The 13,931-nt window shown below is 56.7% G+C and overlaps 2 protein-coding genes and 1 long non-coding RNA gene across 3 annotated transcripts; all 3 read right to left on the bottom strand.

Moving 5' to 3' along the window:
- Window positions 1–475: 475 nt before the first annotated feature.
- LOC125317663 (mucin-16-like) lies at window positions 476–5,315 on the bottom strand. Its single transcript, XM_048287546.1, has 18 exons — window positions 5,281–5,315; window positions 5,067–5,239; window positions 4,930–4,956; window positions 4,559–4,701; window positions 4,381–4,448; window positions 3,811–3,983; window positions 3,674–3,700; window positions 3,303–3,445; window positions 3,119–3,186; window positions 2,572–2,744; window positions 2,435–2,461; window positions 2,064–2,206; window positions 1,886–1,953; window positions 1,318–1,490; window positions 1,181–1,207; window positions 813–955; window positions 636–703; window positions 476–545 (listed from the first exon to the last, which is right to left on the bottom strand). Exons 1-18 carry the CDS (start codon window positions 5,313–5,315, stop codon window positions 476–478), a joined length of 1,749 nt encoding a protein of 582 aa, XP_048143503.1.
- Window positions 5,316–6,131: 816 nt separating this feature from the next.
- Window positions 6,132–13,403, bottom strand: LOC125317662 (mucin-16-like). Its single transcript, XM_048287545.1, has 16 exons — window positions 13,330–13,403; window positions 13,152–13,219; window positions 12,582–12,754; window positions 12,445–12,471; window positions 12,074–12,216; window positions 11,890–11,957; window positions 10,087–10,259; window positions 9,950–9,976; window positions 9,579–9,721; window positions 9,395–9,462; window positions 7,594–7,766; window positions 7,457–7,483; window positions 7,089–7,231; window positions 6,912–6,979; window positions 6,349–6,521; window positions 6,132–6,238 (listed from the first exon to the last, which is right to left on the bottom strand). The coding sequence occupies exons 1-16, from the start codon at window positions 13,339–13,341 to the stop codon at window positions 6,132–6,134; spliced, it is 1,593 nt and encodes a 530-aa protein (XP_048143502.1). The 5' UTR covers window positions 13,342–13,403.
- An 11-nt stretch (window positions 13,404–13,414) lies between these two features.
- On the bottom strand, window positions 13,415–13,929 carry LOC125318010. The gene is made up of 3 exons (XR_007200243.1): window positions 13,838–13,929; window positions 13,701–13,727; window positions 13,415–13,472 (listed from the first exon to the last, which is right to left on the bottom strand). It is a non-coding gene; the product is annotated as an uncharacterized LOC125318010 (long non-coding RNA).
- Between the last annotated feature and the right edge of the window lie 2 nt (window positions 13,930–13,931).

Below are 13,931 nucleotides of genomic sequence, written 5' to 3'. Positions count from 1 at the left end.
TGGGCAAGGGGCAGCACTGGGGGAGGGCTGGTGTGGGGGAGCAGAGGAGGCCGAGGGAGGAGCTCTGGTCACCGTTGACGTAGAGGCTGTCCTTGTCCAGGCTGTAGGGGCCCAGCTGGGTGATGCCTCTGGTCTTGTTGCTCACTTGGTGGTACAGCCCCACCCTGTTCAAAGGCGCAGCCGAGGGCTCCTTGCTGTAGGCGCACACGGCGTCCACCCGGGTCTCGTCCCTGTCACTGCCTGGCCTGCAAAACACAGCGACCTCCTTGAGCATTCTCCTCTGCACATTGTCTCCTCAAGGCCTTGTCTTGTTGCTGCTGTGGCCATTCCTGAGTGTGAAACCAAGGTCTGCCTTCCCAAAATATGCGTGTGTATTTGGTGGCCACACACTGCCCTCCACCCCCACTAAGGCCCTGGGGCTCTTCAGGAACAAGAAGGCCTGGAAGGAGTTCCAAATTGTCTTTGGATTGGACCTTCAGCACCCCAAGATGTGAGTGCTGGCAATGAGGGGCGGCTCTAAGAGAGAAGGTGTCAGGGAGAAGGTCCTGCCTCCATAAAAGAGGAGAACATGAGCGTGACTGGCCCCATTATCTGCAGGAGATCCTTTCAAAGGGACACAGGGGTGCAACCCATACCTGAAGTCTGCTGTCTCACATCCTTGGAAAACAGGGCCAATGCTGCTTTCCTTCAGCAGGCGGTCGAGCTGCCAAGGGAAGAGGTTTCACAATTAAGCCATGGCCATCTCCCTGCAGTCCTCCCAAGCTGATGAGGCCAAAGAAGGCAAGGATATGGCTCAGTGCTGGTTGACTTACCAGAGTGTTCATAACTCTTCGAGTAGCTCTGAACCTGGCCGAGTCAGGATTCTCCAGGTCGGAAGTGTAGGGGAGGTTGGTGATGGTGAAGTTGACGGTGAAACGCTCGAGGGCGGCAGCTGTCGTTGTTGGATGGGTGGGAGCTGGAAGAAGCACAGATGGGGAAGGAAAAGAGGCAAAAGCCAGGGTGTCAGGGCTCTGGATGGACAACCACTGAGGTCTCCAGCCAGCCCTGGTGTCCATGGGGAAGGCTGGCAGGATTCCTGCCTCTGTCCCGGATCCCAAGCCTTCAGCCTCCTCTGCCTGAAGGAAGCCCTAGTGAGGCATTTCCTGCCTTCTGATCCCATCCCGCCCTGCAAGGTACTCACTGGTCAGCACTGGCTGTTCGTTGTATCCTGGGAAAAGAGAGAGACAGAGGGTCAGGAGCTGGAGCTGGGCAAGGGGCAGCACTGGGGGTGAGCTGGTGTGGGGGAGCAGAGGAGGCCGAGGGAGGAGCTCTGGTCACCGTTGACGTAGAGGCTGTCCTTGTCCAGGCTGTAGGGGCCCAGCTGGGTGATGCCTCTGGTCTTGTTGCTCACTTGGTGGTACAGCCCCACCCTGTCCAAAGGCGCAGCCGAGGGCTCCTTGCTGTAGGCGCACACGGCGTCCACCCGGGTCTCGTCCCTGTCACTGCCTGGCCTGCAAAACACAGCGACCTCCTTGAGCATTCTCCTCTGCATGTCATCCTCTCAAGGCTGGGTCTTGGAACTGCCTTGGTCATTTCATGGTCATTTGCCTTTCCAAAATATGTATGTGTGTGATTGGTGTCCCGACACTCTTCTGCACCTTCAAAAACATTCTGAGCATGTTCATGAAGGAGAGGGCCTGGAAGGAATTTGGAGTCATCTTGGGATCGGGCCATCACCTCCCGAAGAGGAGAGCGCAGCAAGTGAGATGGAGATAGAAAAGAGAGAGGGAGAGCAGGAAGAAGGAGGGAGAATGTCCTGAGTCTGTAAGAGTGCAGAACATGAGCGTGACTGGTCCCCTTACATAAGTGAGAACACTGCAAAGGCACATTTGAGCAAGACCCATACCTTAAATCTGTTGTCTCACATCTTTGGAATACAGGGCCAATGCTGCTTTCCTTCAGCAGGCGGTCGAGCTGCCAAGGGAAAAGATTTCCCAGTTAGGCCATGGCCATCTCACGGCTCTCCCTCCACCTTTAGAGAGCCTGGGGAGGGCAGGACAATTGCCCAGTGCTGGTCAACTTACGAGCATGTTCATGACCCTTTGTGTAGCTCTGAACTTGGCTGAGTCAGGATTCTCCAGGTCGGAAGTGTAGGGGAGGTTGGTGATGGTGAAGTTGACGGTGAAACGCTCGAGGGCGGCAGCTGTCGTTGTTGGATGGGTGGGAGCTGGAAGGAGCAGAAATCCAGAATGACAAGGGGCAAGAGCCAGGGTGTCAGGGCTCTGGATGGAAAACCACTGAGGTCTCCTGCTGGCCCTGCTCTCCATGGGGAATGTTGCCACGATCCCCATTTTTTCCCTGGGATGTCAGGGCCACAGCCTTCAGTGCCCAGGGGAAGACCCCAGTGAGGCCCTTGCAGCTTCCTGACCCCATCCCACCCGTGCAAGGTACTCACTGGTCAGCACTGGCTGTTCGTTGTATCCTGGGAAAAGAGAGAGACAGAGGGTCAGGAGCTGGAGCTGGGCAAGGGGCAGCACTGGGGGAGGGCTGGTGTGGGGGAGCAGAGGAGGCCGAGGGAGGAGCTCTGGTCACCGTTGACGTAGAGGCTGTCCTTGTCCAGGCTGTAGGGGCCCAGCTGGGTGATGCCTCTGGTCTTGTTGCTCACTTGGTGGTACAGCCCCACCCTGTCCAAAGGCGCAGCCGAGGGCTCCTTGCTGTAGGTGCACACGGCGTCCACCCGGGTCTCGTCCCTGTCACTGCCTGGCCTGCAAAACACAGCGACCTCCCTCAGAAATCCTCCTCTGCGCATTCTCCGTTCATGGCTGGGCCCTGGGGCTGCCATGGACATTCCTTTGTTGGAATGCAAAAACATCTGTGTGTGTTATGGTCAGGCACTGCTGTCCACCTTCACTAACACCCTGGAGGTGTTCAGGATGGAAAGAGGCATCAGGTACTTAGGAGTGATTCTTGGGCTACTCCATGTCCTACACAAGCTGAGAGTGCATGCAGTGAGGGGAGGCTCTAAGACAGGAGGGCATTATGGAGACAGTACTGCCTTCATAGAAGAGGCACCCAGAGCTTGACCACTATGTCCAGCATCCTCAGACCAAGGCACCTGCACGGGGACAATGACCCATACCTGAAAGCTGTTGTCACACATCCTTGGAAATTGGGGCCAATGCTGCTTTCCTTCAGCAAGCGGTCGAGCTGCCAAGGGGAGAAGTGTCACAATTAAGTCATAGCCAGCTCCCTGCACTCCCTCCAAGCTGATGAGTACAAGGACCAGTTGGGACAAGGCCTTGGTCATGAGAAGGGCCACTTACCAAGGCGGCTGTGACTGACTGTGTAGCATTGTACTTGGCCGAGTCAGGATTCTCCAGGTCGGAAGTGTAGGGGAGGTTGGTGATGGTGAAGTTGACGGTGAAACGCTCGAGGGCGGCAGCTGTCGTTGTTGGATGGGTGGGAGCTGGAAGGAGCAGAAATCCAGAATGACAAGGGGCAAGAGCCAGGGTGTCAGGGCTCTGGATGGAAAACCACTGAGGTCTCCTGCTGGCCCTGCTCTCCATGGGGAATGTTGCCACGATCCCCATTTTTTCCCTGGGATATCAGGGCCACAGCCTTCAGTGCCCAGGGGAAGACCCCAGTGAGGCCCTTTCAGCTTCCTGACCCCATCCCGCCCGTGCAAGGTACTCACTGGTCAGCACTGGCTGTTCATTGTATCCTGGGAAAAGAGAGAGACAGAGGGTCAGGAGCTGGAGCTGGGCAAGGGGCAGCACTGGGGGAGGGCTGGTGTGGGGGAGCAGAGGAGGCCGAGGGAGGAGCTCTGGTCACCGTTGACGTAGAGGCTGTCCTTGTCCAGGCTGTAGGGGCCCAGCTGGGTGATGCCTCTGGTCTTGTTGCTCACTTGGTGGTACAGCCCCACCCTGTTCAAAGGCGCAGCCGAGGGCTCCTTGCTGTAGGCGCACACGGCGTCCACCCGGGTCTCGTCCCTGTCACTGCCTGGCCTGCAAAACACAGCGACCTCCTTGAGCACTCTCCTCTGCATGTCATCCTCTCAAGGCTGGGTCTTGGAACTGCCTTGGTCATTTCATGGTCATTTGCCTTTCCAAAATATGTGTGTGTGTGTGATTGGTGTCCCGACACTCTTCTGCACCTTCAAAAACATTCTGAGCATGTTCATGAAGGAGAGGGCCTGGAAGGAATTTGGAGTCATCTTGGGATCGGGCCATCACCTCCCGAAGAGGAGAGCGCAGCAAGTGAGGTGGAGATAGAAAAGAGAGAGGGAGAGCAGGAAGAAGGAGGGAGAATGTCCTGAGTCTGTAAGAGTGCAGAACATGAGCGTGACTGGTCCCCTTACATAAGTGAGAACACTGCAAAGGCACATTTGAGCAAGACTCATACCTTAAATCTGTTGTCTCACATCTTTGGAATACAGGGCCAATGCTGCTTTCCTTCAGCAGGCGGTCGAGCTGCCAAGGGAAAAGATTTCCCAGTTAGGCCATGGCCATCTCACGGCTCTCCCTCCACCTTTAGAGAGCCTGGGGAGGGCAGGACAATTGCCCAGTGCTGGTCAACTTACGAGCATGTTCATGACCCTTTGTGTAGCTCTGAACTTGGCTGAGTCAGGATTCTCCAGGTCGGAAGTGTAGGGGAGGTTGGTGATGGTGAAGTTGACGGTGAAACGCTCGAGGGCGGCAGCTGTCGTTGTTGGATGGGTGGGAGCTGGAAGAAGCAGAAATCCAGAATGACAAGGGGCAAGAGCCAGGGTGTCAGGGCTCTGGATGGAAAACCACTGAGGTCTCCTGCTGGCCCTGCTCTCCATGGGGAATGTTGCCACGATCCCCATTTTTTCCCTGGGATATCAGGGCCACAGCCCTCAGTGCCCAGGGGAAGACCCCAGTTTGGCCCTTGCAGCTTCCTGATCCCATCCCGCCCGTGCAAGGTACTCACTGGTCAGCACTGGCTGTTCGTTGTATCCTGGGAAAAGAGAGAGACAGAGGGTCAGGAGCTGGAGCTGGGCAAGGGGCAGCACTGGGGGAGGGCTGGTGTGGGGGAGCAGAGGAGGCCGAGGGAGGAGCTCTTGTCACCGTTGACGTAGAGGCTGTCCTTGTCCAGGCTGTAGGGGCCCAGCTGGGTGATGCCTCTGGTCTTGTTGCTCACTTGGTGGTACAGCCCCACCCTGTCCAAAGGCGCAGCCGAGGGCTCCTTGCTGTAGGCGCACACGGCGTCCACCCGGGTCTCGTCCCTGTCACTGCCTGGCCTGCAAAACACAGCGACCTCCTTGAGCACTCTCCTCTGCACATTGTCTCCTCAGCCCTTGGCCCTGGTCCTGCCATGGCCATTTCTGAGTAGGAAGTCAAGCCCTGCCTTCCCCAAATGTGCCTGTTTGGTGGCTGGACACTGTTCTCTGGCTCCACTAAGGCCCTGGGACACTTCATGAGGAGGGAGCCTGGAAGGACTTTGAAGTCATTCTAGGAGTTACCAAGTAATCTTAAACTTCACTGCCCCAAGATGAGAGTAAAGTCAGTGAGAGGCTGTTCTAAGAAAGAAGGGCATCAGGGAGAAATGCCAGAGGCAGGAGGGCAGTAGCGAGAAGGTCCTGCCTCCCTAAAAGAGGAGAACATGAGTGACCAGTCCCGTTACGAGAGTGAGGGCCTTTCATAGGGACACAGGGGTGCAGCCCATACCTGAAGTCTGCTGTCTCACATCCTTGGAAAACAGGGCCAATGCTGCTTTCCTTCAGCAGGCGGTCGAGCTGCCAAGGGAAGAGGTTTCACAATTAAGCCATGGCCATCTCCCTGCAGTCCTCCCAAGCTGATGAGGCCAAAGAAGGCAAGGATATGGCTCAGTGCTGGTTGACTTACCAGGGTGTTCATAACTCTTCGAGTGGCTCTGAACCTGGCCGAGTCAGGATTCTCCAGGTCGGAAGTGTAGGGGAGGTTGGTGATGGTGAAGTTGACGGTGAAATGCTCGAGGGCGACAGCTGTCGTTGTTGAAAGGGTGGGAGCTGGCAGAAGCACAGATGGGGAAGGAAAAGAGGCAAAAGCCAGGGTGTCAGGGCTCTGGATGGACAACCACTGAGGTCTCCAGCCAGCCCTGGTGTCCATGGGGAAGGCTGGCAGGATTCCTGCCTCTGTCCCGGACCCAAGCCCTCAGCCTTTTCTGACTGAAGGAAGTCCAAGTGAGGAATTTCCTGCCTTCTGATCCCATCCTGCCCCTGCAAGGTACTCACTGGTCAGCACTGGCTGTTCGTTGTATCCTGGGAAAAGAGAGAGACAGAGGGTCAGGAGCTGGAGCTGGGCAAGGGGCAGCACTGGGGGAGGGCTGGTGTGGGGGAGCAGAGGAGGCCGAGGGAGGAGCTCTGGTCACCGTTGACGTAGAGGCTGTCCTTGTCCAGGCTGTAGGGGCCCAGCTGGGTGATGCCTCTGGTCTTGTTTCTCACTTGGTGGTACAGCCCCACCCTGTCCAAAGGCGCAGCCGAGGGCTCCTTGCTGTAGGTGCACACGGCGTCCACCCGGGTCTCGTCCCTGTCACTGCCTGGCCTGCAAAACACAGCGACCTCCTTGAGCATTCTCCTCTGCACATTGTCTCCTCAAGGCCTTGTCTTGTTGCTGCTGTGGCCATTCCTGAGTGTGAAACCAAGGTCTGCCTTCCCAAAATATGCGTGTGTATTTGGTGGCCACACACTGCCCTCCACCCCCACTAAGGCCCTGGGGCTCTTCAGGAACAAGAAGGCCTGGAAGGAGTTCCAAATTGTCTTTGGATTGGACCTTCAGCACCCCAAGATGTGAGTGCTGGCAATGAGGGGCGGCTCTAAGAGAGAAGGTGTCAGGGAGAAGGTCCTGCCTCCATAAAAGAGGAGAACATGAGCGTGACTGGCCCCATTATCTGCAGGAGATCCTTTCAAAGGGACACAGGGGTGCAACCCATACCTGAAGTCTGCTGTCTCACATCCTTGGAAAACAGGGCCAATGCTGCTTTCCTTCAGCAGGCGGTCGAGCTGCCAAGGGAAGAGGTTTCACAATTAAGCCATGGCCATCTCCCTGCAGTCCTCCCAAGCTGATGAGGCCAAAGAAGGCAAGGATATGGCTCAGTGCTGGTTGACTTACCAGAGTGTTCATAACTCTTCGAGTAGCTCTGAACCTGGCCGAGTCAGGATTCTCCAGGTCGGAAGTGTAGGGGAGGTTGGTGATGGTGAAGTTGATGGTGAAACGCTCGAGGGCGGCAGCTGTCGTTGTTGGATGGGTGGGAGCTGGAAGAAGCACAGATGGGGAAGGAAAAGAGGCAAAAGCCAGGGTGTCAGGGCTCTGGATGGACAACCACTGAGGTCTCCAGCCAGCCCTGGTGTCCATGGGGAAGGCTGGCAGGATTCCTGCCTCTGTCCCAGATCCCAAGCCTTCAGCCTCCTCTGCCTGAAGGAAGCCCTAGTGAGGCATTTCCTGCCTTCTGATCCCATCCCGCCCTGCAAGGTACTCACTGGTCAGCACTGGCTGTTCGTTGTATCCTGGGAAAAGAGAGAGACAGAGGGTCAGGAGCTGGAGCTGGGCAAGGGGCAGCACTGGGGGTGGGCTGGTGTGGGGGAGCAGAGGAGGCCGAGGGAGGAGCTCTGGTCACCGTTGACGTAGAGGCTGTCCTTGTCCAGGCTGTAGGGGCCCAGCTGGGTGATGCCTCTGGTCTTGTTGCTCACTTGGTGGTACAGCCCCACCCTGTCCAAAGGCGCAGCCGAGGGCTCCTTGCTGTAGGCGCACACGGCGTCCACCCGGGTCTCGTCCCTGTCACTGCCTGGCCTGCAAAACACAGCGACCTCCTTGAGCACTCTCCTCTGCATGTCATCCTCTCAAGGCTGGGTCTTGGAACTGCCTTGGTCATTTCATGGTCATTTGCCTTTCCAAAATATGTATGTGTGTGATTGGTGTCCCGACACTCTTCTGCACCTTCAAAAACATTCTGAGCATGTTCATGAAGGAGAGGGCCTGGAAGGAATTTGGAGTCATCTTGGGATCGGGCCATCACCTCCCGAAGAGGAGAGCGCAGCAAGTGAGGTGGAGATAGAAAAGAGAGAGGGAGAGCAGGAAGAAGGAGGGAGAATGTCCTGAGTCTGTAAGAGTGCAGAACATGAGCGTGACTGGTCCCCTTACATAAGTGAGAACACTGCAAAGGCACATTTGAGCAAGACTCATACCTTAAATCTGTTGTCTCACATCTTTGGAATACAGGGCCAATGCTGCTTTCCTTCAGCAGGCGGTCGAGCTGCCAAGGGAAAAGATTTCCCAGTTAGGCCATGGCCATCTCACGGCTCTCCCTCCACCTTTAGAGAGCCTGGGGAGGGCAGGACAATTGCCCAGTGCTGGTCAACTTACGAGCATGTTCATGACCCTTTGTGTAGCTCTGAACTTGGCTGAGTCAGGATTCTCCAGGTCGGAAGTGTAGGGGAGGTTGGTGATGGTGAAGTTGACGGTGAAACGCTCGAGGGCGGCAGCTGTCGTTGTTGGATGGGTGGGAGCTGGAAGGAGCAGAAATCCAGAATGACAAGGGGCAAGAGCCAGGGTGCCAGGGCTCTGGATGGAAAACCACTGAGGTCTCCTGCTGGCCCTGCTCTCCATGGGGAATGTTGCCACGATCCCCATATTTTCCCTGGGATATCAGGGCCACAGCCTTCAGTGCCCAGGGGAAGACCCCAGTGAGGCCCTTGCAGCTTCCTGATCCCATCCCGCCCGTGCAAGGTACTCACTGGTCAGCACTGGCTGTTCGTTGTATCCTGGAAAAAGAGAGAGACAGAGGGTCAGGAGCTGGAGCTGGGCAAGGGGCAGCACTGGGGGAGGGCTGGTGTGGGGGAGCAGAGGAGGCCGAGGGAGGAGCTCTGGTCACCGTTGACGTAGAGGCTGTCCTTGTCCAGGCTGTAGGGGCCCAGTTGGGTGATGCCTCTGGTCTTGTTGCTCACTTGGTGGTACAGCCCCACCCTGTCCAAAGGCGCAGCCGAGGGCTCCTTGCTGTAGGTGCACACGGCGTCCACCCGGGTCTCGTCCCTGTGGCTGCCTGGCCTGCAAAACACAGCGACCTCCCTCAGAAATCCTCCTCTGCGCATTCTCCGTTCATGGCTGGGCCCTGGGGCTGCCATGGACATTCCTTTGTTGGAATGCAAAAACATCTGTGTGTGTTATGGTCAGGCACTGCTGTCCACCTTCACTAACACCCTGGAGGTGTTCAGGATGGAAAGAGGCATCAAGTACTTAGGAGTGATTCTTGGGCTACTCCATGTCCTACACAAGCTGAGAGTGCATGCAGTGAGGGGAGGCTCTAAGACAGGAGGGCATTATGGAGACAGTACTGCCTTCATAGAAGAGGCACCCAGAGCTTGACCACTATGTCCAGCATCCTCAGACCAAGGCACCTGCACGGGGACAATGACCCATACCTGAAAGCTGTTGTCACACATCCTTGGAAATTGGGGCCAATGCTGCTTTCCTTCAGCAAGCGGTCGAGCTGCCAAGGGGAGAAGTGTCACAATTAAGTCATAGCCAGCTCCCTGCACTCCCTCCAAGCTGATGAGTACAAGGACCAGTTGGGACAAGGCCTTGGCCATGAGAAGGGCCACTTACCAAGGCGGCTGTGACTGACTGTGTAGCATTGTACTTGGCCGAGTCAGGATTCTCCAGGTCGGAAGTGTAGGGGAGGTTGGTGATGGTGAAGTTGACGGTGAAACGCTCGAGGGCGGCAGCTGTCGTTGTTGGATGGGTGGGAGCTGGAAGGAGCAGAAATCCAGAATGACAAGGGGCAAGAGCCAGGGTGTCAGGGCTCTGGATGGAAAACCACTGAGGTCTCCTGCTGGCCCTGCTCTCCATGGGGAATGTTGCCACAATCCCCATTTTTTCCCTGGGATATCAGGGCCACAGCCTTCAGTGCCCAGGGGAAGACCCCAGTGAGGCCCTTTCAGCTTCCTGACCCCATCCCGCCCCTGCAAGGTACTCACTGGTCAGCACTGGCTGTTCGTTGTATCCTGGGAAAAGAGAGAGACAGAGGGTCAGGAGCTGGAGCTGGGCAAGGGGCAGCACTGGGGGAGGGCTGGTGTGGGGGAGCAGAGGAGGCCGAGGGAGGAGCTCTGGTCACCGTTGACGTAGAGGCTGTCCTTGTCCAGGCTGTAGGGGCCCAGCTGGGTGATGCCTCTGGTCTTGTTGCTCACTTGGTGGTACAGCCCCACCCTGTCCAAAGGCGCAGCCGAGGGCTCCTTGCTGTAGGCGCACACGGCGTCCACCCGGGTCTCGTCCCTGTCACTGCCTGGCCTGCAAAATACAGCGACCTCCTTGAGCACTCTCCTCTGCATGTCATCCTCTCAAGGCTGGGTCTTGGAACTGCCTTGGTCATTTCATGGTCATTTGCCTTTCCAAAATATGTGTGTGTGTGTGATTGGTGTCCCGACACTCTTCTGCACCTTCAAAAACATTCTGAGCATGTTCATGAAGGAGAGGGCCTGGAAGGAATTTGGAGTCATCTTGGGATCGGGCCATCACCTCCCGAAGAGGAGAGCGCAGCAAGTGAGGTGGAGATAGAAAAGAGAGAGGGAGAGCAGGAAGAAGGAGGGAGAATGTCCTGAGTCTGTAAGAGTGCAGAACATGAGCGTGACTGGTCCCCTTACATAAGTGAGAACACTGCAAAGGCACATTTGAGCAAGACTCATACCTTAAATCTGTTGTCTCACATCTTTGGAATACAGGGCCAATGCTGCTTTCCTTCAGCAGGCGGTCGAGCTGCCAAGGGAAAAGATTTCCCAGTTAGGCCATGGCCATCTCACGGCTCTCCCTCCACCTTTAGAGAGCCTGGGGAGGGCAGGACAATTGCCCAGTGCTGGTCAACTTACGAGCATGTTCATGACCCTTTGTGTAGCTCTGAACTTGGCTGAGTCAGGATTCTCCAGGTCGGAAGTGTAGGGGAGGTTGGTGATAGTGAAGTTGACGGTGAAACGCTCGAGGGCGGCAGCTGTCGTTGTTGGATGGGTGGGAGCTGGAAGAAGCAGAAATCCAGAATGACAAGGGGCAAGAGCCAGGGTGTCAGGGCTCTGGATGGAAAACCACTGAGGTCTCCTGCTGGCCCTGCTCTCCATGGGGAATGTTGCCACGATCCCCATTTTTTCCCTGGGATATCAGGGCCACAGCCCTCAGTGCCCAGGGGAAGACCCCAGTGAGGCCCTTGCAGCTTCCTGATCCCATCCCGCCCCTGCAAGGTACTCACTGGTCAGCACTGGCTGTTCGTTGTATCCTGGGAAAAGAGAGAGACAGAGGGTCAGGAGCTGGAGCTGGGCAAGGGGCAGCACTGGGGGAGGGCTGGTGTGGGGGAGCAGAGGAGGCCGAGGGAGGAGCTCTGGTCACCGTTGACGTAGAGGCTGTCCTTGTCCAGGCTGTAGGGGCCCAGCTGGGTGATGCCTCTGGTCTTGTTGCTCACTTGGTGGTACAGCCCCACCCTGTCCAAAGGCGCAGCCGAGGGCTCCTTGCTGTAGGTGCACACGGCGTCCACCCGGGTCTCGTCCCTGTGGCTGCCTGGCCTGCAAAACACAGCGACCTCCCTCAGAAATCCTCCTCTGCGCATTCTCCGTTCATGGCTGGGCCCTGGGGCTGCCATGGACATTCCTTTGTTGGAATGCAAAAACATCTGTGTGTGTTATGGTCAGGCACTGCTGTCCACCTTCACTAACACCCTGGAGGTGTTCAGGATGGAAAGAGGCATCAGGTACTTAGGAGTGATTCTTGGGCTACTCCATGTCCTACACAAGCTGAGAGTGCATGCAGTGAGGGGAGGCTCTAAGACAGGAGGGCATTATGGAGACAGTACTGCCTTCATAGAAGAGGCACCCAGAGCTTGACCACTATGTCCAGCATCCTCAGACCAAGGCACCTGCACGGGGACAATGACCCATACCTGAAAGCTGTTGTCACACATCCTTGGAAATTGGGGCCAATGCTGCTTTCCTTCAGCAAGCGGTCGAGCTGCCAAGGGGAGAAGTGTCACAATTAAGTCATAGCCAGCTCCCTGCACTCCCTCCAAGCTGATGAGTACAAGGACCAGTTGGGACAAGGCCTTGGCCATGAGAAGGGCCACTTACCAAGGCGGCTGTGACTGACTGTGTAGCATTGTACTTGGCCGAGTCAGGATTCTCCAGGTCGGAAGTGTAGGGGAGGTTGGTGATGGTGAAGTTGACGGTGAAACGCTCGAGGGCGGCAGCTGTCGTTGTTGGATGGGTGGGAGCTGGAAGGAGCAGAAATCCAGAATGACAAGGGGCAAGAGCCAGGGTGTCAGGGCTCTGGATGGAAAACCACTGAGGTCTCCTGCTGGCCCTGCTCTCCATGGGGAATGTTGCCACAATCCCCATTTTTTCCCTGGGATATCAGGGCCACAGCCTTCAGTGCCCAGGGGAAGACCCCAGTGAGGCCCTTGCAGCTTCCTGACCCCATCCTGCCCGTGCAAGGTACTCACTGGTCAGCACTGGCTGTTCGTTGTATCCTGGGAAAAGAGAGAGACAGAGGGTCAGGAGCTGGAGCTGGGCAAGGGGCAGCACTGGGGGAGGGCTGGTGTGGGGGAGCAGAGGAGGCCGAGGGAGGAGCTCTGGTCACCGTTGACGTAGAGGCTGTCCTTGTCCAGGCTGTAGGGGCCCAGCTGGGTGATGCCTCTGGTCTTGTTGCTCACTTGGTGGTACAGCCCCACCCTGTCCAAAGGCGCAGCCGAGGGCTCCTTGCTGTAGGCGCACACGGCGTCCACCCGGGTCTCGTCCCTGTCACTGCCTGGCCTGCAAAACACAGCGACCTCCTTGAGCACTCTCCTCTGCATGTCATCCTCTCAAGGCTGGGTCTTGGAACTGCCTTGGTCATTTCATGGTCATTTGCCTTTCCAAAATATGTGTGTGTGTGTGATTGGTGTCCCGACACTCTTCTGCACCTTCAAAAACATTCTGAGCATGTTCATGAAGGAGAGGGCCTGGAAGGAATTTGGAGTCATCTTGGGATCGGGCCATCACCTCCCGAAGAGGAGAGCGCAGCAAGTGAGGTGGAGATAGAAAAGAGAGAGGGAGAGCAGGAAGAAGGAGGGAGAATGTCCTGAGTCTGTAAGAGTGCAGAACATGAGCGTGACTGGTCCCCTTACATAAGTGAGAACACTGCAAAGGCACATTTGAGCAAGACTCATACCTTAAATCTGTTGTCTCACATCTTTGGAATACAGGGCCAATGCTGCTTTCCTTCAGCAGGCGGTCGAGCTGCCAAGGGAAAAGATTTCCCAGTTAGGCCATGGCCATCTCACGGCTCTCCCTCCACCTTTAGAGAGCCTGGGGAGGGCAGGACAATTGCCCAGTGCTGGTCAACTTACGAGCATGTTCATGACCCTTTGTGTAGCTCTGAACTTGGCTGAGTCAGGATTCTCCAGGTCGGAAGTGTAGGGGAGGTTGGTGATAGTGAAGTTGACGGTGAAACGCTCGAGGGCGGCAGCTGTCGTTGTTGGATGGGTGGGAGCTGGAAGGAGCAGAAATCCAGAATGACAAGGGGCAAGAGCCAAGGTGTCAGGGCTCTGGATGGAAAACCACTGAGGTCTCCTGCTGGCCCTGCTCTCCATGGGGAATGTTGCCACGATCCCCATTTTTTCCCTGGGATATCAGGGCCACAGCCTTCAGTGCCCAGGGGAAGACCCCAGTGAGGCCCTTGCAGCTTCCTGACCCCATCCCGCCCGTGCAAGGTACTCACTGGTCAGCACTGGCTGTTCGTTGTATCCTGGGAAAAGAGAGAGACAGAGGGTCAGGAGCTGGAGCTGGGCAAGGGGCAGCACTGGGGGAGGGCTGGTGTGGGGGAGCAGAGGAGGCCGAGGGAGGAGCTCTGGTCACCGTTGACGTAGAGGCTGTCCTTGTCCAGGCTGTAGGGGCCCAGCTGGGTGATGCCTCTGGTCTTGTTGCTCACTTGGTGGTACAGCCCCACCCT

Source organism: Corvus hawaiiensis, chromosome 28, assembly GCF_020740725.1.
Source record: "Corvus hawaiiensis isolate bCorHaw1 chromosome 28, bCorHaw1.pri.cur, whole genome shotgun sequence".
NCBI lineage: Eukaryota > Metazoa > Chordata > Aves > Passeriformes > Corvidae > Corvus > Corvus hawaiiensis.
Note: the sequence above shows the minus strand (reverse complement) of the source record. Positions and strands in the feature narration are given on the sequence as shown.